Genomic DNA, 25283 nt, shown 5'->3' with positions numbered 1-25283 from the left:
ATATAACAATTATAACAGCCTGTTGGGCTGCATCAGACCAGTGGTAGTGTCCTGTGTCATCAGTAATTCCAGTGACGATATACGCTGCTGCTATATGTCCACTGCTGCAGTATAACAATTATAACAACAACCTATAACAACAACCAACTCCTAGATGGGCCAGGTGTTTGTGCCGCACACTTGTGTTGCTTAGCTTGGCCATCCAGCTACCTCATTGAACCTCTTTTTCTTCTTTGCATCATGTGCTATTTGGGGACTATTTTTAAATCTGCCATCCTGTCTGTAACTGCAGTTCCACTCCTAGATGGGCCAGGTGTTTGTGCTGCACCCTTGTGTCACTTAGCTTGGCCATCCAACTACCTAATTGCACCTCTTTTTCTTCTTTGCATCATGTGCTGTTTGGGGACTAGTTTTTTAAAAGTGCCATCTTGTCTGCAACTGCAGTGCCACTCCTAGATGGGCCAGGTGTTTGTGCCGCACACTTGTGTCGCTTAGCTTAGTCATACAGCCACCTCTGTGCAACTTTTAGGCCTAAAAACAATATTGTAAGGTGTGAGGTGTTCAGAATAGACTGGAAATGAGTGGAAATGATTGTTATTGAGGTTAATAATACTGTAAATTCTGTGATTTTAGCTGTTTTAATGTTTTTTTTTTAAATCATCCAGATCCAAAACCAAAACCAAAACACAAAAGGGTGGTTTTGGCAAAACCAAGCCAAAACCAAAGCACAAAAATGGAATTAGAACCAAAACCAAAACACAAAACACGAAAAGTGTCCGCCGCCAATCTCTAGTAACAAGTATAATTAAAACCTTAACAGAGGTGTTAATATGAGATGCATAAACAGGGAATGTATAACCAGTATACAATGAATAAGAAGCCAAAAGTTTAAATAAGCAGTTAGTAATGTAGTCTGGTGAGAAATGGACCCTAATGCATGAACAATGAAAGGAAGTAAGCCTATTAGTACAGAGGTGGTTGTGGATAAAATTAGAGGGAAAGCCTGGGTCTCAGAAGTGATGAAGTATGGGACAGAGAAGAGTTGAGGGATGGTTTGCGGTGGGGGGTAACAGGGAAAAGATTAAGTGTGCAAAGGGACAGATGATTAAGGTAGACATATTGAAGACTCAGAAGAGAGGTCCAGGTTTTGGGGAGCCTGGGAGGGTATAGTCAGTCAAACTGGGGCACATACAGTAGCAACAAATTAATAGGAGCCAAAGTAATAGACAAGTCAATCACAGTGGATAGGAAAGACATGATCATAGTACTGAACAGGTTAAATTGTGGACATGTCTACCATATGTGGATAAAGTGTCCATCTGACCACAGCCCAGTATAAGTTGGAGGTGTCAAATAAATTTTATTTAGTCTTGAGGACCTAATCTTGTAAACACTTTTGAGGACATTTCTACAGCTGCAGTGCTTATGGAATATTTTGGAATGGTGTTGATGAGATTGCAAGTCTCAGGGCCATGAAAGGAACCCAGGCAAGTTTGTGGCCAAACAAATATGGGTCTGAAATAGAAAGAAATTGAAGGATATGAAGCCTTTGTCAGAAGGGTGGTAATGCAGCACTATTGTAATAATGTTAGGGAGAGACAAATTGTGGGATTTGAAGGTACTGTACTAGTAGAATTTGTCGTGAGGAATCTGTTGTTTTTCCCATATGTTAGCTAGACAGCACATTTTACTTCCGGTCTTTGGAACGCACGTGTCCGTGTTTGCTTACTGATAGAGCTATTTGCTCCTGTACATGAAGCATGAAAATTCTAAGTACATAAAGTTACGTGTAATTGTCACAGAAGTAACTTCAAATATTTAGAATTCTCATGCTTCCTATATAGGAGCAAATAGCTCCCATCAGTAAGGTGCCTACTTCCAGTGTAATAGGTCATGGGTTCTAATCCTGGGTATGACACTTGTAAAATATTTATCTATAAAGAGGGTGTGACTTGAAAGGTGCAGGGAGAGGCGGCCACGGAAGAGATAGCAGCGGCTGCCAATTTACTTAATTGAATGATGTCGCTGAACATGCGGAATGGGAGGAGAGGTGTCCCTCTTCAGAACAGGAGCCCGGCGGCAGCTGACTCTGCTGCCTCCCACAGTTACGCCTCTGTGTCTATGCATTTATATTGTTGTCCAGGATAGTTATTACTTGTTACAGCTTGTGCCATAGTATTGCCACATCTGTTTATAGGACTGAACTAAAGTTAAAATCTATTGGGAGCCAGTGTTTTTAAAGTGAAAATCCATTTGAGTTCTTTATTTATTTTCTTTATGTAATCTCCTCTTCAATTGTGTGGTACTGTTCTTGCTTTATTGCTGCAACGGTTATTGAGGATGGATCCTTTTGGTGTATCTCTTTGTAGTGCTGGGAAAGTCTGCACTGCTCATAGCCTATTTTGATATTTCGTATGTGTTCTGTGATCCTTGTGTTCAGTGGCCTGATTGTCCTCCCTACGTATTGTATACCACAGGGGCATGAGATAACATATACAACACCTTTTGTATATCCTGTTTTGTGGTGTGCTTCTGTCCTGTGGTGTATGAGATGATTTTGTCGTTACTGTTCTGTTCCTTACTTTTGTTGTTGTGCAACCTTTGCAAAGGTGTTCATACAGACCAAACTGGAACTCTATTTCTAGTAGAGTCATCCATTATAGTGGGAGTATACCATCAGGGAAAGTATACAGAAAGGTAGTCTCTCTGAGACCAACCTAAACAGAGAGCATAGTGACTCCTCTATATCTGTATTTTAAATAAAAGGTAAAAATTATTCACAGCCTCGCAAGCATTTATTTATACTATCATAACAAAAGTTATTTGTTTCTTCTAGTGCCCTCCTTCACGCTCCCCACCTCATTTTGTCTTGTATTTTCTTTTCTCCTTTTCTCTTTGCTCCTTCACTTTTTCTTTTTCTCCTATTTCATTCTTAGAGTTGTATCTCACCATACTAATACTGTAAATCCCAGGGATTTTGGACACCCTAGATACAGCAGCTGCATTTCTGCATACTATTAATACCCCTTTTACACTCGCAGGAAAATCCCGGGATATTGCACGTGAACGCGCATCATCCCGGGATTCTTCTCAGTGTAAATGGGTACATGGACAATTTCCCGGGACGAGCATACCGGGATTTCATCCCAGGTCAAAAGCAGGGTTGAACCCGGGACCGTCCCGGGAAGCTGTGTAGTGTGAAAGGGTCCGTCCCGGGATTCACTATCCCGGGACTGTTAAAAGGACTTGGATTGGAGCTTTCTTGGGCTCAGAAAAGCTGATGTCATCTTTTCTGAGCCCAAGGCCATTTCTAATGACATAATAATGCATTTACAGGGATATCCCGGGATCAGTGTAAATGGGGCTGTCCCGGGTCGATCCCAGGTCTTAATGCAGTGTGAAAGGGGTCAGTCCCGGGAATGCATCCCGGGATGCATCCCGGGAAGCATCCCGGGAGTGACCCGGGAGTGCGAGTGTAAAAGTGGTATTACTCTGACGTGAAGGGCTGTTCCACCCCTATACTTTTAAAATTTGCTATCCCCTACACATGCACCATCTTTCTGAAATATAGCACTCAATACATAGCCACCAGTAGAATAAGGGGGGCGGGGGTGTTGAAGGGTAGGGTGGTGGCTGCGGCATCCTAGGACTTAATATGTGACTGTCTCACTGTAATCTGTTTTACTCAAAAACATCATCTCCCAATTCAGCAGAAAAAGATATATTTGCAATTGTAAAATTGAAGTAGTCAGTATTTACCCTGCACATAAACAATATATCCCACCCAGATCTAACTCTCTCTGCACATGTTATATCTGCCCCTCTTCCCCTGCAGTGCACATGGTTTTGGCCCATTATTGGAAGATTTTGCTTTTGCAATCAACCTATAGGCCTTTTTTGGTTAATTCTGTAGATTCTTTTGCCATAAATTTTAGGCTGAATTGTACCCTGATCAAGTCAATGTTACATGACAGATCACTGATCTTAGTTGTGGTAGTAAGTTGGGATATGGGAAGGATGTTTTAAAAACACAGCTCAAAGTGCAGTGATAAAGATGTGACTGTTAAGCTTGCTTAACGACATGCCTTTTTTCACTATATTAATTTTTGTACAGGTTTTTAGATGTGTGTTAGCTGACAATTATTACCACCTGAATAAAGGAGATTATGCTGGATAATGTTCTGTATGAACATAATAAGTGGTCATTTACCGCTTGTTAAGGCAGCGGAAAGTGTAAATACATTCTTGAGTAGCAGCGAAGCCCTGCTGATTGTGACCTAATGTACTGCTTTTACTTCTCTGCGAATTTAAAGCTCCTGTAGTGTTTTGTTTTGAATGATCAGAGAAAAGACACTGTTTTGTTTAGACAAATATGAACTGAGAAGACGACCAGTAGAACATGCCTGAATCCCAGCACTCTGTTCTTCTAATCCTAACTGAACCTAATTAGGGACTTAGAAATATATTGCTTTTGCTATGCTTTATATATGCACAAAGCATTTAGCAGGTAATTAGAGGGAAAGAAACAAACTGGTAGGTTAGGTAATTTTGTTTTTCTCTGTTACAGAGGGGATTTGCTTTATTTGGGCTCTTAACTCTTCAGAATTCTTCCCGCAGTAAATGAACATTGTGTAATTAGCAGTAGCTCAGTTGAATAAAGTACAAAAGATGATATCTAGTATACCTTTTGAGGATCTGCCAGAAGGATAAGAACACTGTGCATAAATTAAGGGTGTTCCCTAATAGTTCACCTGAAGTTAGGTACACACTATACAATTATATGGCAGATTATCTGCCAGATCAGGCTGGTTGGAATGGAAATCTGGTAATGGATGAGAGCAAATGGCAATAGACCATTTGCTCCCAAACACTGCAAAACGAACAAAAACAGTTGTTCATACAAGTTGGTTAAATTTGCATTTAACCAATTTGTTTGAATGACAGGTTTTGTTTTTTCCCCAGTGTTTGGGAGCAAATGGTCGATTGTCATTTGCATCCATTACCAGATTTTAATTACAACCAGCCAGATCTGGAAGATTATCTGCCAGATAATTGTATAGTGTGTACCTAGTTTAAGGACTAGAATCCTACTAAACCTCTCCATACAAGTATCTTATAAGACAGTGGTTCCCAAACTTTTTTGAATCACGGCACCCCTAGGCCAAAAGTTTCTTATTAAAATGTTTTGAAATAAATATTAAATGAAGTAAATTGTGTTTATATGTCATCATCAGCTTCACTTGTGTGATGAGGAACAGGATTCACTTCTGTTTGTCCACACATTTCATGATTGACAGCAACCAGCACTGGTTTTGACTGTTACATTGACCATAAATAATTTGAATTGGTTCTGGACCATTAATCCAAGGCAACCCTGCAAGTGTCCAAAGGTACCCCAGGGTGCCATGGCGCACAGTTTGAGAATCACTGCTATAAGGATCTAATCTGTGATATACAGTGCAGCATAATAATTTATTAATTATTTCAAGAAAAGTTCTTGTTCCAAAATGTGAACGTTGTATTAGGCAAGATGCTAGTTTCTTTTACTATTATGGTAGCACCACTTTGACTGCCCACTTTTAATTAGTTATATTCCCCTACACAGTAGCATTGTGTGATCAGATGCACAGTATTAAATTGCAATGCCTAGCAAGGAATTTCTCTAATTATTATGGTTACTTTGGAGTTCCCACTTCAGTTAACTTTTTGAGAGACAACTTTGCCCATTGACCTATGATGTGGTGGTAGAAAAGAGTGTAGGAGAATCATCAGGGGAACAGTCTCCAATTTCATCAGGGGAACAGTCCCCAACACTGCTGAGCTGTACTGGAACGCCTCCACACCGACGCGTTTCTACCCATGGCTGGAGTCTTTTTCTAGGTGTAAATAAGGTGTAAATAACCACCTTGAAAAAGACCCCAGCCAGGGGTAGAAATGCGTCGGTGTGGAGGCATTCCAGTTCAGCTCAGCAGCGTTGGTTACCTGGAGAAAGTGGGTTGGTTAGTCGGGAAGTCCCAGGATCCACTTTATAGACTCATATGCTGTTAAGAACTGTTTGACCGCAATTTCAACATCCTTGATAAATTACCTGGAACTGATTGAAAATTGAAACTATTAAGGAATGCTGGTTAAGTTATCTCTCCAAATGCATGTATTTGTTTGTGGACAAAGGTATTTGTGCTGGTGCTGAAATTGGTAGACCATGGATTAGGCAAAGAGTAAGAATTTATATTACAGGGGAAGATTAAAATAATTATTAAAAAAATATATACAGAGGAGTTTTCTGCTCTGTGGAGGGGAGGACTCAGAGACTTTTATAATCTACAAAAGGACTTTTCCAGAATCTCAAAGATAAGGGCATATGTAATAAGGTCCGGGTTTGCCGGAGGTGCGTGTTACCAATCGATCTCAGAGGTTTTTTAAATTGGCAATCATTTACAAGGCATGGTTTTGCCTTGTATAGGATTGCTGCTTTAAAAAACCACTGAGATCGGTCAGAATCCCGCACCTCTGGCAAACCCGGACCCTATTAAATATGCTGCTTGATTTCATCAAGTATTGATGCAATGTACACATTCTACTAAAGACCTTAAAATATGTTAGGTTTCCAAATAAATGCACATAAAGAAGCAAATCATAAATAACACTTAGCGACTGTAATATGAAATATAATTCCACTTTATTTTAGTCATCAGTATGTACTTGACCCTTACAATTTTCTTGTGCATTCCTTATGCTTATTCTCACCCCTTTATAGTGGTGCACAGTTGAATGTTGTCAGTGAGCTGTTGTCAGTGAGGAAAAAGACATCGGTGAGGTGTCCAGGTAGTAGCTCAGCAGATCTATTCCAAACCATGATGATGCCTAAGTTAACCAATGTACTAAATCTCCTGATACCCATGCAATGGAAAATAAATCAGAGAGACCATTATCCGTACAATTATCAAAAGAGGCAACATGACCACACTACCTCTTTCCATTATAAACAGCCCATGAATTAGTTAACCTTGGCTAGCATGCTGGCACAGGGATTAGCATTGCTGCCTCATACTGTATGACTGAGGTCATGGATTCAGTTTTAACTAGTGTCCAGTCTGTGTGTTTGTATGTTCTCTATTTGTATTGTGTGGGGTTCCTCTGGGTAATTCGGTTTTCTCCCACAATTCAAACACACACTGCTAGGTGAATTGACTTCTGGTAATGAAATAAATCCTAGTGTATATGTGTTTCTGTGTAATTGGGACTATGGATTGTAAGCTTTGCTTGAGCAGGTACTCATGTGAATGACTAAAATATTCTCTGTGAAGTGCTGCAAAAAAAAGGTGCACACTAAAAATGTTAATAAACAAATATGAACTTGTATTACTTCTAAAGAAGATACAGAACTAGTGCATGACTTTAGTATGCATAAAGTGAGAGCTGGGATGTGTTAATTGGAATATTTTAACTTCCTTTTTTTTTCTTTTTCTTAATGACAGCACCTTGCTCCCAATTCTGTTCATAAATTTGGTTTATAGGATACACTTGATTCATGTCAAAGTATTCATAGCCCTTGATCATATCTCCTGCCATACCTGTTTTCATTTATTGAACAATAATTTATTATGGTTATGACTATCATGAAACTTCTTGAACATAAATATTAATTTATATGCTAGCACCAAAATGAGGAAAAAGGAAAAGTTACTATTTCCTGGTGCTCTTTGTCATCCAACTGTGAAGAAATAAGCGTTGTACACCAAGCTTTATTTACATGCAAATTGCAAATAATTACATATTCTATTCTGACAACTGCTGAGTTTCACTAGGATAACATAAAGCAAATAGTAGTTTTCACTTCATTTTTTTTATTTTGTGAAGCTGCAAGTTTACTGGAGGTTACATAATAATACAAATGGTAATTTTTTGTCTTATATTTTTAAAGCTGAAAGTCAATAATTCTGCTTTAGGTGGATTACTGATAACAAGTTGCATTGTTTGCCCATTTTTATGTTCTCTAATAGAATTATATGTCATTTTTTTTTTCAAAATATTTTTATTAAAGTTTTGTCAGAATAAGAACAATAAGACAATAGATACAGAGACCACAATTTATCCAGCATGTCATACAATAGAGAGAAAAGTCATTTCTCCACGATTATCTGTAAAGAGGGTGTGAAATGTCCAGGATCCAGTATACAGCACATATAAGTTCTGATAACAAATATCATTCCTTTGTAAATGTTCAATGGTCTGAAAGTAATAAAGTTATAGTAAACTGTTATTTGAGTAATTCCTTCCAGCCTTGAATATTATGCATCTTGAAATATCTGACGAAATGGTTAAAAATACAGTTTGCCGGATAAGAAAGCAGTGAAAATAAAAATATGAATAAACAACATGAAAGTGAAGGAAGGAAGGAAGGAGGGAAAGGAAGTAATGTCTCCATGATTCAGCAATGGTCTAAGCAACCCTTAGTCAAAATAATTAAATTGGAAGGGTACACAGAGGATCAAACATATATACATCATTGTTTAAAATGATCAAAGACACTATATACTGTATATGCAGCTGAGTACTGTCATCCAAAGTTCTAATGAACGGAGTCCATTTAAGGTGACATTTTTTAACACCCACATGTAACTCTCAACACGTATATTTTCTCTCATAATATAAAAATTGTAAATGTTTCTGCATAACCTCCACTATATTAGGAGCTGACTTCTTAGTCCAGTGGAGTGATACACATTTCTTACTTACAGTAAGTATAGTAATTAAAAAAGGTAAGATAGTCTTTTTTCCTTTACCTAAGGACCAATTTGTAAAAGAATAACCTAAAGAGGCATTTGAATCTGGCCTCAGCTGCAATTCAAACATAGAGTTTATAAAATTAAGAATTTTACTCCAAAATCTTCTCAGTTTGTAGCAGTCCCACATTCAATGTATAAAATCAGCAGTTGCAGTTCCACATTTAATATAGGTTCCTTTCTCATCCTTAACCATGTGTCTCCTTTGGTAGGGAGTAATATATGCCCTATGTAACATACGAATATGTACTTCCTGTAAATATGCAGAAGGTAAAGCTTTTAGTGAAAGTGACTATTAATTCTGAAAGGTCCATGAGCGATGGACTATTCCTCTTCTGTTTTCCAAACAATACTTCCCATTGACCTTGTTTCGATAACTTTAAAATCATAAGACATAAATATTTCACCTTATATATTTTAGTTAGGAGGAAGGTCAATAAAATATCAATAGACTTAAGCTGTGAGATAGTGATCTTTTGTGTGTAGCTCTGTGAAAATGAAGCTTTTATTGAAGTCAACAAATGTTGCATTTGAAATTACATAAACATACTGCATGAGATTTTGGTAATGAAAAATGTTGGCATAAATCTAAAAATGTAGTTATTGACCCTCCTGGATTGAAAACTTTAGAAGATATATTAAGTCATTTAAGCTTCCACATCTTGAATAAAGGATTAGATAATGATGGAGGGAAAGAACGATTACCCCAGAGGGGTATATGTATATTGTGTAATATATGGATTAGCATTGCAACATTTATTAAGAGATATCCATGCGTTAGAAGTATCTGCAAAAAGAATATGATCTCTAAACGTCAACGGGAATTAGTGTTTTCTTTGTTTGTATAAGAGCACCAGGAGAATAAAAGTCAAAAATAGCTTGTTCCAAAGAAAGATCTATATAATCTGATTTATTTAATATCCAAACACTGATATACCAGAAGAAACCCACTAATGGGTATGATTTCAAATCAGGATAGCCCATTCCTCCTTGTTTCCTATGTGTAATAAGTTTACTCCTAGAAATCCTAGGGTGTTTATTTTGCCACATAAATTTAGAAAATAAGGCATCTAAGCATTTAATATCAGCATTATGTATGGCAATTGGTAATAATTGCATACAATAGAATATTTTAGGAAATATAATAGACTGGATAATAGCTAATCTACCCAAAAAAGAGAGAGAGAGACAAGTCCCTCCATGGGGTTTATTTACTAAGTTCACGATTTTGTCCGATTTTTTATTTTTTTCTAAGTGTCATATTGGGAATTTACTAAGCACAAATCTCGGCAGTGTTGGTGCTATTCGTAATGGTTTTCACGGCAGAGGGCAGAAATATGAATGAATAGACCATCGGTCAAACGTGGCTGTTTGTTCATACACTCCTCCAGGGAACCCTGGCCAGGGGTGACTAGTTGGGGGTAATGCCACGGCTGCAGGGTTCAATATAAAAGTGTCCCCCGGCTTTGGCATTATCTCTCTGGCTAGTGGAGCCTAGTACTGGTTTTAAAAATATGAGGGAACCCTACATCTTTTGTCCCCTATATTTTTTGAACCAGGACCGGATGCAGAGCCCGGTGCTGGTTGTATAAATATGTGGGGACCCTACGCATTTCCCCCCCATATTTTTACAACCAGGTCCGGCTCAAAGAGCCTGAGGCTGGTTATGCTTAGGAGGGGGGACCCCACGCAATCTGTTTCTTTGATTTTTAACTATTTAACCACTTTTCATAATGTACATAATGAAGCCCTGCATGGATCTCACTGATCCGGCCAGACTTCATTGAGTTATGTCCGGAAGTGTTTTACTAATCACTCCCGTAAAACACTGCCCGACAATATGAATCACATCGACATCGGAAAATACGAAAATAGAAAACTCGGGAGCTTAATAAATTACCGTAGATGGATTCAAAAAGTTGCAGTAAAATACGTCAGATAAAATTCGAGATCAAACTCCCTATAAATTGGCACAAACACGAATATTAGTAAATAAACCCCCATGACTCAAGTTTTGCTGCTATTTTTGTGATAATAGAGAATTTATTGGAATATAAATGAAAAAGATCCGAGCAGAATTGAATTCCCAAATATTTGAATTTAGAAGGGGCAGTAGCAAATGGTATTTTTACATTTTTTAAAAAGTCTGACTTGGCGCCACCTAAAAATAAAACCTCAGATTTCAACATATTCACTTTATATCCTGAAAAAATTCCAAATGATTCAATAAGTTGAAATAAAGCTGGTAATGATTCACAGGGATCAGATAAAAACAAAAGGGTGTCGTCTGCAAATAAGTTTATTTTAAGTTCTTCAGAGCCAATGTTGATTTCATGGATCTTAGGGGACAAACGCATGCAATTGCTAAAGGTTCTATAGCTATAGCGAATAGGAGGGGGGATAGTGGGTATCCTTGTCTTGTTCCTCTTCCTAACTTAAAAGGGGATGATAAAATGCCATTACATGCTATTTGGGATTTTGGGACGAAATATAATGTATGAATAATATCTATAAATTGAGAAGGAAATCCAAATGTTTCTAACGTATGAAACAAATGGGGCCATAATTCAAGATTGAAAGCTTTCTCAGCATCGAGCGGTACCACTTTATGTGAAGTAGAAGAGTGAGCTTAGAATTAACATGATATATAGCTGCGAGAACTCTCTGCACATTGTGGGTAATTCAGAGTTGATCGCAGCAGCAAATTTGTTAGCAGTTGGGCAAAACCATGTGCGCTGCAGGTGGGCCAGATATAACATGTGCATAGAGTTGGGTGGGTTATATTGTTTCTGTGCAGGGTAAATACTGGATGCTTTATTTTTACACTGCAATCTAGCTCTCTCTCCACGTGTTATATCTGCCCCTCCTGCAGTGCACATGGTTTTGCCCAACTGCTAATAAATTTGCTGCTGCGATCAACTCTGAATTAGGCCCATTGGACTTAATTCAGACCTGATCTAATCGTAGCAACAACTTTGTTAGCAGATGGGCAAAACCATGGGGGTCTTTCTGACCCATTCACTTGCTGCTTTTTGTCGCAGCTGAGCGAACGGGTCCCTACTGCACATGCGTCGGCACCGTAGTGCGCCTGCGCATGCCAAACGAACGACGGCCATAGCAGGACTGCGATCGCCTCTGCCTGATTGACAGGCAGAGGCGATCGCTAGGCGGGAGGGGGCAGAATGGCGGCGTTTGGCCACCGTTTCATGAGAGCAGTCCGGCCAACGCAGGCGTGGCCGGACCAATTGGGGGGTGAGCCGCAGCGACTGCATGACGTCACACGCAGCCTCTGCGGGCTGGGGAGCGATGAGTAGCTCCCGGCCAGCACACTAAAACTGCACTGGCCTGGAGCTACTCTTGAAGTGCAAAGGCATCACTGCTGTGCAATACCTTTTCACTTCTGCGGTGGGGGGGGGGGGCGGCACTGACATGCGGGGCTGACTAGCTCTGTGCTGGGCGTCCCCCCGCATGTCAGTGTGAATGATCGTAGCTGTGCTAAATTTAGCACAGCTACGATCAACTCGGAATGACCCCCCATGTGCACTGCAGGTGGGGCAGATATAACTTGTGCAGAGAGAGTTAGATTTGGGTGGGTTATATTGTTTCTGTGCAGGGTAAATACTGGCTGCTTTATTTTTACACTGCAATTTAGATTTCAGTTTTAACACACCCCACCCAAATTTAACTCTCTCTGCACATGTTATATCTGCCCCCCCACAGTGCACATGGTTTTGCCCATCCGCTAACAAAGTTGCTGCTACGATCAGGTTTGAATTAAGCCCACTCACCACAGAGTGCCAACCTGTAATAAATCCTATATGATCTTTATGAACCAGAACCAGCAATAAAGGTTTTAATCTTTCTGATAATATTTTTGTACATATCTTGTAGTCACTATTAAGAAGTGAAATTGGCCTGTATGAGGCAGGAAGATTAAGAGTCAAGCCTTCTTTTGGTAAAATCCGAGAAATGAAGTGGGAGAGTTCTTTGTTGAATAATATAGTTAAAACAGGCCACGAGAGCTTAACAATTGGTAAAATTGGGCAGAAAAGGAGATTTTCCCAGTTTCAACCCCTTAATAACTTTAACCACTTCTTCCGAAGTGATCGGAGTCACCAGAGTGTCAAATAAAGAGTGAGCTAGCTGTGGGAATGATAATGAATCCTAAAAAGCAGAGGATGATGCAAATTTAGATGTATTATCTTCAGTCACCTGTTCGGAATCTATAATTGTGGGATCTCCTGGGGATGAATATAAACTTTCATAGAAATTTTTCATAACCTCTGTCAGTCAGTCATAGAGCCATCTGCCTTCAGTAAGGGATGTACTACAGTCCTATGCCTAGAACCCTGTAGGAGATTTGTAAAAAGTCGGCCAGTGTTGTTTTAGAATTTATTAAATTTTGAATTCACATTAAAAAGGAATTTGCCACCGCTACATTGTAATAATGAATTAAATTGGGTTTTAACTAACAAATATTGTGATTTCGACTCGGGAGAAGGGGATTGTCTATAGATTTGGTAGGCATCTGAAAGTTGCGCTTGTATATCTAGGTAAGTGGAATTACGGTTTTTATTAATCTAAGATTGATAATCCATCAGTTTGCCCCGCACAACTGCCTTAGCAGCTTGCTAGTAAATAGATGGATTAGTGGATTCATATTCAGCATTGCAAGTTTCATAATTTTTCCACATGTCTATTAATTTATCCTTAAAGACTCTAGATTTAGTAAGAGCAATAGAAAATTTCCATAAAGGACATACACAGGCAGACCTCTTAAAATTTAAAACAACTCAATTCTCTCCATGATCTGACAATACAGAAGGTTCAATACCAGAAGCTGAAATGGAGGGAAATAATGTCTCCATAACTAATACATAATCAATTCTAGACCACATATCCGTCATAGAGAGACACGTATACTCTCTCTCTGTTGGGTAAAGTGCTCTCCAAGTGTCAACTAAATTAAGGGCTCTAGCAAAAAATGGAACACCAATCCTAGGGAGGTGTCGTGGATTTTTTGAGGGGGGTATGATCTAAAAATGAGGCATAAATCAGGTTGAACTCACCACATACTATTAAATAGGCAGGATCATATGAATGTAATTTTGCAAGTAATTTGGTAGAAAAGGATTTTGTATATTTAGTGGGAGCATACACGTTACATAAATGATAAATGGAACCTTCTAAGTCCACAGAAATAATTAAAAACTGTAGTCAGGATCAGCAATAACTGATGAGGTTTGTATATTCAGATTCTTAGCAGGAGTATGAATGCCTCTGATATTCAAAGAAGCTATTTTAAGAGACAGACATGGAAAGGTAGATTATAGAAAATACCATCACTGAATCGTGAAGAGGGAAGGGAAATGGGGTAAGGTAAACAAAAAAGGTTTAAAAAACAAAAAGAAGAATCAAACATATAAAACATACTACTAATGAGCAGTCATGAATTCCAATACTATTCAACTTCCAGTAACTGTCCATTACATGTGCCACCAGGGTCACACACAATAGACAGTGTACATAATATAACATTAACATTAACAAAACGGCACAGCTCCAAACTCACAGTCCAACACTTATTAAGTTCAAGTGAACCTATGACGATTAATAACAAGTTGTCGCCATAACATATAATATGCCCGTAGGTAATTTCAACAAAGGGTGTTCATAGCTACCTCTTATATACAGTAGACCAATTAAAGTCCAATACAATACTCTGTGAAGTGAACACCTATATAAACTTTTACAAACAGATACTAAAAGTTACCTATATCTCACTCATCCCGATCTTCCATCTCAATGAGATTGCTAATATCATTAGCTTCTTCCTTAAGGAATGCTTCCACATCTGCTGCAGTAGTAAAATCAGAATAAGTATCTCCTGAAAAGATCCTGAGTCGAGCCGGGTACATCATAAAGAACCTCCAATGTTTTAATTAGCAAAGAGCAAACCGGTGAAAAGGATCGACGCAGCTTGGAAAGTTCTACAGAATAGTCCTGAAAGCTATGTATAGTATGACCTTCCCATTTTATAGGATTAAGTTGCTGAGACACTTTCCAAATGGCTTGCTTATGTAAATAGTTCAAAGTTTTAAAAATAACAACTCGTGGTCTTTGTGATAAGACTTGTGAAGCATCTCCCATGCGGTGCACCCTCTCAATAACTAGATCAGCACAGTAATTTTCAATATGGAGCAGCTTAGGGAGGGTAATGTGAACAAACTGGGCTAATTGCACTCCTTTCACTGCCTCAGTAAGGCCAGTGACTCTCAAATTGTTTCTCCGAGATCTGTTTTCCAAATTTCCTATTCTCTCAGTCAGCCTCTTGTTATCTAAAACTACAGCCTTTACTGACTTCTGTAGAGATGGAACATTGTCCATAGTCTCACTGATGGGTTTTTCTGTGTCAGAAATTCTGCTAGAATGCTGGCACATTTGACTAGTTATATCTGATACTGCTTGTTTAAGCAGTAGAGCCATTGTGGTTTGTATTGCCGAGACCATCTCTTCATATGATAAGGAAATATTACCTTTGCAATCCAGTAAACTAAGTCAGAAGGGGAGTCGGAGATCTGTTTTTTAGATGCTGGCATCCCCGGGGCATTGTCTGCTCCAGGCACCATATTGTGATCCCCTCTGCGCTTCTCCTGGCGCAGTGGCTGAGGCAGTGAGAGACTTTTAGTTACAGGCAGAGCAGCCAGGAACTTCTCCATTGCTGTCTCCACCCTTCTCAGAGACCGGGAGCGGTGTGGACAGCTTTAGGGCGGTGAGAGCCGGGGTGTGAAGCGGAGCTGGCAGGAGATGCTGCTCACTCTCCCATGCCGAAACCAGAAGTCCAGAATTGTATGTAATTATGTGCAAACTGTGATGAATTATTATCAAGTACATTGGGTTCACATGTGTTTTATTGATCACATGTGTGTGACTTTAAATTCTCAATGCTTGTCTCTATGCTTAGACAATGCTTACCACATTCTCAGTGAAACCAATTACAAAGTGGACTAGTCTATCTGCAAAGCAGTATGCTGTTCATGTAAAATTTAGAAGGTAAAATACATTATTTATGTAAAGAAACAGCAATATATATTAATGTGTATTTACCATAGAAAAGTGATTCTCTGAAAGAGTGTTTTAAAAGCTTAATAACACACATTAAAATTTGAGCTATTGCTGCTCACATAGAAAAACTGATACTGTAGACAAGCTGTGTATGTATCAGCACCTAAAAGTATCACAAAAACAAGAAATAGTATTACTTGAACCTATGTGTAACATTATTTTCTGTAGATAGTCACTAACAACTATATTAATATCAAATAAAATGTTCAATATGTGAAAAACACTGACCTATTACATATAAAGATGCAAATCGAACAATCCACAAATATGGCACATAACATGTAAAATAATTAAGATTTGGAAGTGGAGGATTTTGTGTTTGTCAATTCTTTTACAATCTCTGATATATTTGAATGATTCTATCACATCACCTGTTCCCAGTCTCCTCTAAGTTGTAAATGTTCAGCTCTTGAAGTCTTTCCAGATAAGATTGGTTAAGAATCCCACACAACATTTCACAGATGTGTCCTCATACACTTACTGTCTATGGGGGACATTTACTAATTAGTGACAAGAGTGGAGCAGTGATCCAGTGGAGAAGTGCCCATGGCAACCAATCAGCACTGAAGTATCATCTATACTTTGAATACTATAAAATTATACAGAGCTGCTGATTGGTTGATGGGGCAACTTCTCCACTGGCTCACTTCTCCGCTCATATCACTGCTTAGTAAATATCCCCCTATATGCCATATGGCACAATACACCCTGCATAACTGAGATGCTATGAGAAGAGTTGTGTACCATATACTCTTTAAGTTTTGTGTATTATATGCATTGTAGAATCAGCAAAAAGATGCACACTATGGACCTTATTCAGTAGCATATGCTGCTGCGATGCGATCACACTCTCCCCATTCCAGATGTAGTGTGCATGTGCAGGACCCTTTACTGCATGTGTACGGGCCGGGGAGATGCATCTGCATCTAAGTATTGTGAACAACTCTGCCTGATTGACTTGCAGAGGCATTCGCGGGGCAGGAAGAGGCGGCGACGTGGCATTGCAAGGGTGGTGCAGGTAAAACAGGGGTGGGTAGGTGCAGGCAGGGGGACATTCACAATTCAGCGATGAGATCGCAATTGTATTGCAATGGCATGTCTGACAGCCATTTGCATGCTGGGTGGCCCTCAGCATGCAATTTTTTCATTAGCAGTTTTGCAATCTTGGCAAAACTGCTAATAAAGCTGAATATGGTCCTATGTACTGTAGAAGCCAGACTGCAACTTTAATCGTAGAGAAACTGGTTTCACACATATACAAAGTTACAATTTAAACACAGTGGAGCTTGTTATGAAGAAAGCAGCGACCATTCACATCCGAGCTCTTTTTGCACAATTTCAGACTCAGGGCCTTATTCAGTAGCAAGCGCTACTGATATGCGACCGCATCTCCCTGCTCAGGACCCATACTGCACAAGCATGGGCCGTGAATTGCGATCGCATGCCCCTATACGATTGACAGACAGAGGCGTTTGCGGGGTGGAATGGGGTGGCAACGCGGCATTGTGGGGGCGTCTACTTGGCGTTGGGCTGTCATGTCGGTAGAAATGGGGGCAGGTTCGGTGCAGCCGCGTGACATCACACACGGCCACTGCGACCCAAAAAATGGCTGTCCTGTGTCTGCCCTAGCTGCGGAGGGGGGCTTTCACAAATCAGCGATGCGATCGCAATTACATTGCGATCACTTTGCTGCAGGGTATTTGCATGCTGGGTGGCCTTGCCCGGTGCCCTTGCCCAGCATGCGATCACAGCTAGTTGCAGTTTTGTTAAAATCGCAAACCTGCAACTGAAGCTGAATAAGGGCCTCAGTTGCACACAGATGTACAAATGTCACAAATCACAGTGGTCTGCATACACCTACATTACAGTTATATCCCTTCCAGTATTTTTATCATACCTCCCAACCTTTGCATGTGGCCAGGAGGGACACCATGGTGCAGCAAATCTGCGCCCAAAAAGGGGCATGGCCTGCAGAAAAGGGGGCATGGCTTCGTGGGATTGCTGCGATCGTGAGCCATGTCCCCATTTTCCATCACTATGGGGGCATGGCCAGGGCTCTGTGAGCTGCTGGCATGTCCTCAGTTCCTCTGACTTCCATGAATAGACGCTGGGACAGCGGGACAGTCCCAAAAAAATGGGACTGTCCTGTAAAAATCGGGACAGTTGGGAGGTATGGTTTTATGTCTGCATATAGGACACATATTTTCAACAAAATGCATGACTTGAGCAACAGTGCATGAGTATACATACTGTATGTAGAGCCTCTCTATGAATCATTTCTGTTTAATCTTGCATTTTATGGAATTAGGGCCTTCAGTTTTTGAGAGCAGGTCTTACCAGTGATGCAGCAACCATACTTTTCCTGTAACCTATTTCTGTGCAACTGATTTTCCCCTTGCTTAACTACAGTACACTGCATTTTTTTACTTTCTTTATCTGAAACTAACTGAAATGTAATTTTTCTTTTTTTATTACAGTACATCACTGCTCATTGTGTTTCTGATTTTTGCCTTCCGCGTGCACTATTTTAAATGTATGGAGAAAAGTAAATGCTGAGTGAAATTAATTGAAAAGAAAATTAAGCATGTTTTATTGTTTGCAGGTGTCCAACCTATACCTTTATGACAGTGTAATGATGTTGGCAAATGCTTTCCATAGAAAATTAGAAGACAGAAAGTGGCACAGTATGGCAAGCTTGAATTGCATGAGAAAATCAACAAAACCCTGGAATGGTGGAAGATCAATGTTGGATACTATAAAAAAGGTTAAAAAAATTACTAAAAAGTTAAATTTCAATGTTGACCAATGTTTTATTTTTGTTTTGCAAAGAATAAGAACTTAGTTTGTCTATAACACAATTTATTGAATGATCACTGACCTAAAAAACTTTTACCATCAATACATGTGATATCTACCAATCATGACAATTAGGACTTCATTCAGGGATGAATGCAGATCAGTGCATTCACAGCAATAGATGCATCCATCTTCTCACATGCTGGGGGCATCCCAGCACAAGGCAAGGCCACACAGCATGTGTGGTGCCACCTCACGATGCATCTGAATTTTTTGGGGGACCCATCGATTTGTGGTTGACCCTGCCTGCGCTTGCTAATGGTCTGGCAACATTTTTTTCTGAGTGTCTGTGTGTGATGCCACACAGCCAATCTGAAAATGCTGCCAATATGCTTGCTTGGCCCACCATGCCCACAAAATGGCAAAACACTGGTCCTCCGAACGTCCATCACTGTCCATCACTATCAAAGCCCTCCAGGATGCGGCCCCAAGGAAAAGGGTCGTGCACGTGCACTGAGGCCAGTGCATGTGCACAGACCAGATGGACATGGCCACTGCATACAGACGTGTGTCTGTGTCCAACTCTGAATTGCCCCCTTAGTCTATATAAATAAAAAAAATGCCCTGACAGAGAGACAGAATATCAGTTTACTACTAGTAGGTTCCCTCACAAATATTTCACCTTCAGCATGTCTTTAAAATGGACCATAATATTTCTATCTGCTACCTCCTATTTTGTTCCATTTCTACACTGCATATACTGACCTACTGGAGCATTATGATGATTTGGTGCCCTGTGTAATTAGCCCTCACCATATATGTGATTTTCAACAACAGTACATGTCAAATGTACATTATGCAACATGCCAAGCCACATGTATATGTTTATATGCACTGAAGCTCATTTGGGTCTGTTGGATAAACCTCTATCATGACACTGGGTCACAACATGCTCTTTCCCTTGATACTATTTTTTTTTTTGGTACAGATCCCACTCCAACCTTTTCTTGTCTCACATGCCTTCCCTCTCTCTCTTGCCAAATATCTCCACCTACTTACTGTGTCTCTTACATTCCCTCCCATTGTCAAGCCTCCATCATTTGTTACAACATATGGGACAGAAGGAGGGTGGATGGTTATATATGACAAGGGAAGAATGGTGGGAAAGCATATGTGATGACTGGAAGGCGTATGTGACCAGTACTTTTTTCTCTATGCTGTCATCACATTTGCAAAGGGGAAAATTGTGAGGGAACATAAATACCAGTGAGGAGACCAGCATTTAACCAATACTTTTGTAGTATCTCTAACCAACTGTCTTCTCTTGGCAGCCTACTGTGCCAGGAAGAGGTCCCTGTTCTCCTAGGACTACATTAGATCACTGGAGCAGAATAGTTGGAAAAATACATAATGTACTTTATTTAACTAGAGGTTACTCTCTGAACCTACTAACCACATGTTTACAAATGCCAGTTGAGTTACCATGACTGAGGTTGCAGGTCCCAAGATCAGGGCACTGTGAGTCCAGTTGCTGGGCATTGAATGCCAAAAATGCCAAAAATCAGGCTTGATAAAGTAGGAGTTTCTTTACAGAGCCGTAGGTTTAAAGTTATTCCACAGATTAAAACAGCAATATAGTCAACATCTGACAAACAATCACCTCTTAGTTGGCCCCCCAGAATAATACTGAATCTAGTATGTCACAGTGTTTTAACCCCCACGGTGCAGTTTTGAAAAACGTCCTCCCATTGGTAAACTAGCCGTTCCAATTGTCAAGGACAATACATCAGGATCCATTCTCTTTTCTTTCCGGTAACGTCCTGTTCTAGGTATTCCCGGATCTATGTCTACTGAGATCCAGAGTTGAACAATGAGCAGTAAGCACAGGGGGCTGTAATCCACACGTTGCATGATTACTTCTCTCTGCTTTATGAGTTGAGATGTTTTTAAGTCTAATGTGTATTTCCTCATTGGAATTCCTGGTAACCTGTCAGGATAGCATTTCTACATGCGGCACCTGACAGGTGCCTGGCATCATGTGTTATCAATAATAAGACAATTTGGCATTAGAGGAAAACAAAACTGACAATGTTCCTTGTCCACGTGGACATCAGACTGGCTTAACTTTTATTTGGTTAAACACCTGATACCCAGCTTTCGGTGACCGTTGGAGAGCATACCTAGAGATAACCCCTGCACCAGGTCAGCACCCAGAGAGCTGCTTAAAGCTATCCAGTACAGTATAAATGGGAGAATATTCTCACACCTAGGTAAATAGCCTAATAAAAATGCTTAGTTTATTAAATGCAGCTTATTTTACAAAACAAATCACAAAAAGAGCTTTAGTGCTTTGATGATTTAAGAAAGTGTTAAAACAATCACTTTATAATAGCTGGATATAACACAGGTAATATAATACCATATGATACTAGTTTTTTTTTATAGCCAACCTTGAGGAAACCACTTTGAGCTCATTCAGATTTATTGGAACCTCTTTTCTGCTGTCATGGCAGTGGTCTTTCTTCAATGTCCTCATATTTTTAGCTTGCACATTCATGGGACCTGCATGGAACAAAAAGGAATATGTGCTCTGTGTTACTCTAAACTCACATTCTAATACAGAGAAGTCCTATAATAATTTATCTAACTTTTTTAAAAATGTTATACATTCACATGTGGTGTTTATCTTATTACATTATAATTTTCCCTATATTGTCACATTGTAAACCTTAATCAATCATTGTTGTCATAATTTATATTTTGAAGAATGAAAGCAATGTTATTGTAATAGTAAAAACAATGAATACAATTTCCATTCAGGTTATTTAATAGTTTACATCTCTAAAATATGTTTTTGGTTGCCGGGGTACAGTAGTAGCTCCTTTCACACACAACAGTTTTTGCTCTTATTTTTTTATGGCTCTGTAATACGTGCTTTGCTAATTAAATTATGTTTTCACAGGATTTATGGAAGCAAGGCCACAGTTCATAAACTTTGTTATGCAGATAATTACATTTCAATATACCAAAAATGCTGCCTCTAATATTTTTGTAAATCCTATTTCTTCAGGGTCGCATAACAGGATTAACTGGGATTATGGAGTTCAGGGAGGATGGCTCCAATCCTCATGTACAGTTTGAAATTCTTGGAACCAGTTACAGCGAGACATTTGGCAAAGATGTGCGGCGGGTAAATAACATATTACATTATCTTTACTTAAAAGTAGGTTTTAATGTAATTTAAGCAGCATTTCTGGAAGCTACAATCTTGAATCATACTGACAGAAAAATATTTCATAATCGGAAAGTTACTGAACAAGCATCATCTCTTATAACAGAAAAATAATAAAAATACAGTTTAGATATTGAGATTTGAAAACACTGATACACCTGCATTTTTTTCTAAACAGTATGTGCAAGATTGGGCTACTACACAAAAATTTTTGTTTACTATAAATCCAAACTTGATTTCTAATTGTAAAAATATCAATATCAGGCATTATATAGACTAAAAATATTATGACAATAAAATAAAAAATAACCGCTTTTTGCAAGCGAGACCAATAATTCAATGCACTGCAACTCAGACAAACTGTACAAAGTTCCCCACCATGCTTACAGTTTAGTCAATGACCTAAAACATGTTGTAACAGACATCCGCCATCCTACTTTCTAAACAGGGCCAGTACTGGCGCTCTGAGCGCCCCTGGCGGCAATATGGGGCGTGGCTTCGTACAGGGGGCGTGGTCATTTACGCCCCCTGTACAGACTGAAATGATGTGCGGTGCGCGATGACGTCATCGTGCACGCACAGCAAAGGTCCTCTCCACGAAGGGAAACTAGACGCATAGCATCTAGTTCCCTTCGTGGGGAGGACCTTTGCTGTGCGGTGCGCGATGACGTCATCGCGCACCGCACAGTAAAGGACCTCTCCACGAAGGGAAACTAGACGCGTATGCATCTAGTTTCCCTTCACAGCGGCCAGCGGCAGCAGGCAGGCAGGCAGCGGGGGGCACACAGCAGCAGCGGATCTTGCCCTGGTGCGGTGCCCTCCGGATGGCGCCGCGCCCTCCGGAAGGCGGCGCCCCGGGCAAAAGTCCTGCTTGCCTGTGGCAAGATCCGCTACTGTTTCTAAAATGCCACTCCATGTACTGCAAAACACTACCATCGTCAAGAATTAAGAAAGCACGTCAGAGCAAATCCAAATGCAAAGCCATGTTAATTGTTTCTTTGAGATCGGTGTTATTTTTGCAGACTTGTTACCAGAAAGCACAACAGTGAATCACCATTACTAAAAATATGTTCTAAAAACTTTGCAGGAAAGAATCAGAAGAAAGAGGCCAGAGTTTTGGAAAAATAGTTTCATACTCCATCAGAACAATGTACCAGCCCTAACAGTTCTTTCTGTGAAGCAGTTTTTGGCTGAGAAACAGATTGCAGTGCTAGAACATCCCCCATACTCACCAGACCTACGTAGCACCCTGTAACTTCTGTCTTTTCCATAAAATAAAATCTGTACTCTAGGGAACCCATTTTGTATCAGTTGCTGAGGTAAAGAAGAAAACAACAGAGCTTTTGAGACAGCAGACAGATAATAAGCAACAGCACGGCTTTGTCCAATGTTAAATAAGAACGCAACCTTGTGCGGATGCAGAAGGGGAGTACATAGAAGGATAGTGGAGTTAAAATGAGCATAATTTAAAGTTAAAAAAATAGCATTATTCCTGTTATTTAACAGCCACACCTCATATATACAGGTGTGTCCTCTTCCAGCACTGCTGTGATGCTTACACATGGGCACATGCATCGCAGCAATGCTAAGCCCCACTAGGCTTAGTGACTTTACTATACAATGCATATGAATCACATGAATCACAAGTGCCAGCGCACATGTACAGCCGGGAAAGAAAGTTGCGAGTCACCTACCGTGATGAATACGCATCATGGCATGGCTGGATACAGATGCATATATATATATATACATATACACAGTTTGTTATATAGTGCAGAAAATTTATTGGATATGTACAGTATTACATAGCTAAATATGTATATATGTATATATATAAACAATTTATTTAAATATACAGTATAGATGCACATACAGAATAAATGTTGCTGTACCACAAAAAGTCATTTTCTAGTGTGTGTGTGTGTGTGTGTGTGTGTGTGTGTGTGTGTGTGTATATATATATATATATATATATATACACACACACACAAAATATTCAAATAAATGCACAATCCTTCTATCCAACAGTTATGGTGTTTCCTTAAATGCCATGATTCCAGAGTCCATGGCAGTTAATAATCCAAAATTCAAATTCTAAGAGCACTAACTCCAATATGCAGTTGAAAAGTTACTTGTTTAATGTTACCACCCAGTGTCTGTTGACTTCGGTCCCATCCTGGTCCTTTCAAAGACCAGCAGCAATAGCACACCATTACGTAACATAGCCAATATTGGCTACTCATCTTAATGTAAAAGGAATACATCCCTATTAATATACAGTATAAAAATAAAAAGTACGTTTGTTGCTAAATTATTGCCAATCCTTTAAAATTGACTGACTTGACAATTGGCATAACAAGAGTTTAGAGGCCGGGCTACATCATAGTGTTTTCCCACTCGCATTCCTATTTTTTAAGTACTGGTGTTCCAACTACAATGCTCATGCGTGGCCTGGAACCTACCATGCACAGCAAATAATAGGGATTTGAGCTCCTTAGCACTGGCATCTGGCAGAGTACTTGCAGCTGCAGGAAAACACTATTCTTCTATCTAGGCTCACTGTTAATTAGAGATGAGCGGGTTCGGTTCCTCGGAATCCAAACCCCCCCGAGCTTCAGCCTTTTTACACGGGTCCGAGGCAGACTCGGATCTTCCCGCCTTGCTCGGTTAACCCGAGCGCGCCCGAACGTCATCATCCCGCTGTCGGATTCTCGCGAGGCTCGTATTCTATCGCGAGACTCGGATTCTATATAAGGAGCCGCGCATCGCCGCCATTTTCACACGTGCATTGAGATTGATAGGGAGAGGACGTGGCTGGCGTCCTCTCCGTTTAGATAGAGAGTGAGACACTTGATTTACTAGTAATTTAATTTTAGTAATTTTGGGGAGCATTAGGACTGGAGTACTCAGAGAGTGCAGAGTTTTGCTGATAGTTATACTAGTGACCACCAGTTTTATTTATTATTTAAAATCCGTTCTCTGCCTGAAAAAAAACGATACACAGTCACATACCATATCTGTGCTCAGCCTCAGTGTGCTGCATGATTGATAATATCATCTATGTATATCTGACTGTGCTGAGTGCTCACTGCTCACACAGCTTAATTGTGGGGGAGACTGGGGAGCAGTTATAGCAGGAGTACATAACAGTGCACACTTTTGCTGCCAGTGTGACTGACCAGTGACCACCAGTATATTGTCTGCCTGAAAAAGTTAAACACTCGTGTGGTGTTTTTTTTTTTTATTCTATAAACGCATTCTGCTGACAGACAGTGTCCAGCAGGTCCGTCATTCATTATATTATAATATATACCTGCAGTAGTGATATATATACATTTTTTATA

The 25283-nt window shown here is 39.7% G+C and overlaps 1 protein-coding gene across 2 annotated transcripts in view; it reads left to right on the top strand.

Annotated features, from left to right (window-relative positions):
* The window catches only part of GRID1 (glutamate ionotropic receptor delta type subunit 1), a 1444362-nt gene that overhangs the window by 1135173 nt on the left and 283906 nt on the right, over positions 1-25283 (top strand). For both annotated transcript variants that reach the window (XM_063958815.1, XM_063958816.1), the window contains exons 7-8: positions 18514-18675; positions 21778-21897. In XM_063958815.1, coding sequence (XP_063814885.1) covers positions 18514-18675; positions 21778-21897 — 282 coding nt within the window. The remainder of the gene's footprint in view (positions 1-18513; positions 18676-21777; positions 21898-25283) is intronic.

This window comes from Pseudophryne corroboree, chromosome 3, assembly GCF_028390025.1.
Source record: "Pseudophryne corroboree isolate aPseCor3 chromosome 3, aPseCor3.hap2, whole genome shotgun sequence".
Lineage (NCBI taxonomy): Eukaryota > Metazoa > Chordata > Amphibia > Anura > Myobatrachidae > Pseudophryne > Pseudophryne corroboree.
The sequence above is the reverse complement of the archived record's forward strand: the minus strand, read 5'-3'. Positions and strand labels throughout refer to the sequence as shown.